The sequence below is a fragment of the Myotis davidii genome, unplaced genomic scaffold (assembly GCF_000327345.1).
Source record: "Myotis davidii unplaced genomic scaffold, ASM32734v1 scaffold168, whole genome shotgun sequence".
Classification (NCBI taxonomy): Eukaryota; Metazoa; Chordata; class Mammalia; order Chiroptera; family Vespertilionidae; genus Myotis; species Myotis davidii.
The window spans coordinates 10,351,763-10,353,464 of NW_006383016.1; the positions used below are offsets into that span (position 1 = coordinate 10,351,763).

Consider the following 1,702-nt stretch of genomic DNA (forward strand, 5'->3'; position numbering starts at 1 on the left):
GTATTTGCATATGGGGAAGGTGTGTAAAGAAATGAGAACACCAGAAGACAGTGGGTTTGTTGGAGTAGTGGTTTGGTGGGTTAATATTCTTTATTCTATTGACAACCATTGGATTGTGTCTTTTATTATTATTAAATAATAATTTATTATTTATTAATAATAATTTATTTTATTATTATTAAATAAGTTATGCCCAGCTATGATGAGATATTTCAAGAATCTTAACTTTATTCTTTAAAAAATATTTTTTATATTTTTTCTCATAGGCAGAAACCGTTATTGCATAGACAAAAATTATGCCGGCACACTTATTATATGGGATAGAATTTTTGGTAAGTAAAAAGTACCAGAATTTTCAAATTTTAATTAGCTTCTTAACGCTCAGAAAGTCAAAGATTATACCCTTAATGTTTGTCTTCCAGGGACATTTGAGCCAGAGGATAAAAAAGTTGTATATGGTTTGACACATCCCATTAATACATTTGATCCACTCAAGGTGCAGGTAATGTACTGTTTTATTCTTTCTGAATTGATCATATTCTATCATTAAAAGGATGATAATCAATACCCTTTTAAAAGGTAGTAGTGGATTACACTATCCTGAAAAAATTTTTTAGTTGTGAAAGAACTTGACAATAACCCTGGCATTTAAACAAAGACTTAAATCAAATTGGGCAAAATACATTAGAAAGCAATTAATACAATTTTTAAACATGTCTACTACCTAGAATTTAAACATGGCTCTTTAGCAAACATATGCTTACTTAGAATAGACCTGAAATATATTCATGTATTCAGAACGGATGGTAGTAACATGTATAATTAAGGCTGATCCCACAGTAAGAAAAATATTTGCTTCAAGTCTGCATGACTCTGGTTAGAAATTCAGTGTGAGGCTTTGCCCACTCTCCTGGATCTGTGTGCCAGGAACTATTATGGGTTGGTTAGGTCTGCATGTTCCCTCACCTGCGAAGACTTGTTTTCTGTCCTACATGTAGTATTGATTGTTCACTGGTCTCAGTGGTTGGCACTAGAGAAATTAGGAATGTCTGTGAAGCTCTGATATATCAGCCGCAGACCACTTCAGACACTCCTGGGGTTAGGAACTAGTAAATTAAAAAAGATAAGAACACTTGAAACCCTAAAGAGGTCAGTCAGTGATAGCGCCGTCCCAGGGACTAGGTATATGGCATCCAGGAAAGAAGAAAATTACAGGTTCATGTTGGGTCTTCCTCTCAAACCTACTTTTTCACATTTTTAAGAAAGTGAAAATAAAAATAAATTGATATTTATTGAGCTGTTATTATGTGCAGGGCGTTGCTAGCAGCTCAGCACACATATTTGATGTAAGCATTACTAAAACATTTTGAGGTAGTGGTTCTTTCCAGCTCCAATTGTTGGTGGATAAAACTGAGGTTCTCAGGATTTAAATGATTCACCCAAATACACACACTTTGTTAAGGGTGAACTTAGCCAAGATGGGTTCCCAGCCAAGCCCAAAACTTGCTTCACTCAATTTAAATTTTACACGCTCCTGCCTCTTCACAGAAAAGGCCATTGCGAATTACCTTCCTATTTCAAGTGAAAGACATTTTTATCTCATACTCCAAAAGAAAAAATTGGCTACTTTTCCTCCAGAGCATTTCTTTCTTGGTGTCTCTTGGTTTCTTGGCGCCTCTCTCTCTCTCTCTCTCTCTCTCTC

At 35.0% G+C, this 1,702-nt stretch overlaps 1 protein-coding gene across 1 annotated transcript in view; it reads left to right on the plus strand.

Annotated features, from left to right (window-relative positions):
• The window catches only part of AGMO (alkylglycerol monooxygenase), a 271,313-nt gene that overhangs the window by 132,273 nt on the left and 137,338 nt on the right, over nt 1-1,702 (plus strand). Inside the window, exons 7-8 of the mRNA XM_006779052.1 lie at nt 267-332; nt 423-502. Coding sequence (XP_006779115.1) covers nt 267-332; nt 423-502 — 146 coding nt within the window. The remainder of the gene's footprint in view (nt 1-266; nt 333-422; nt 503-1,702) is intronic.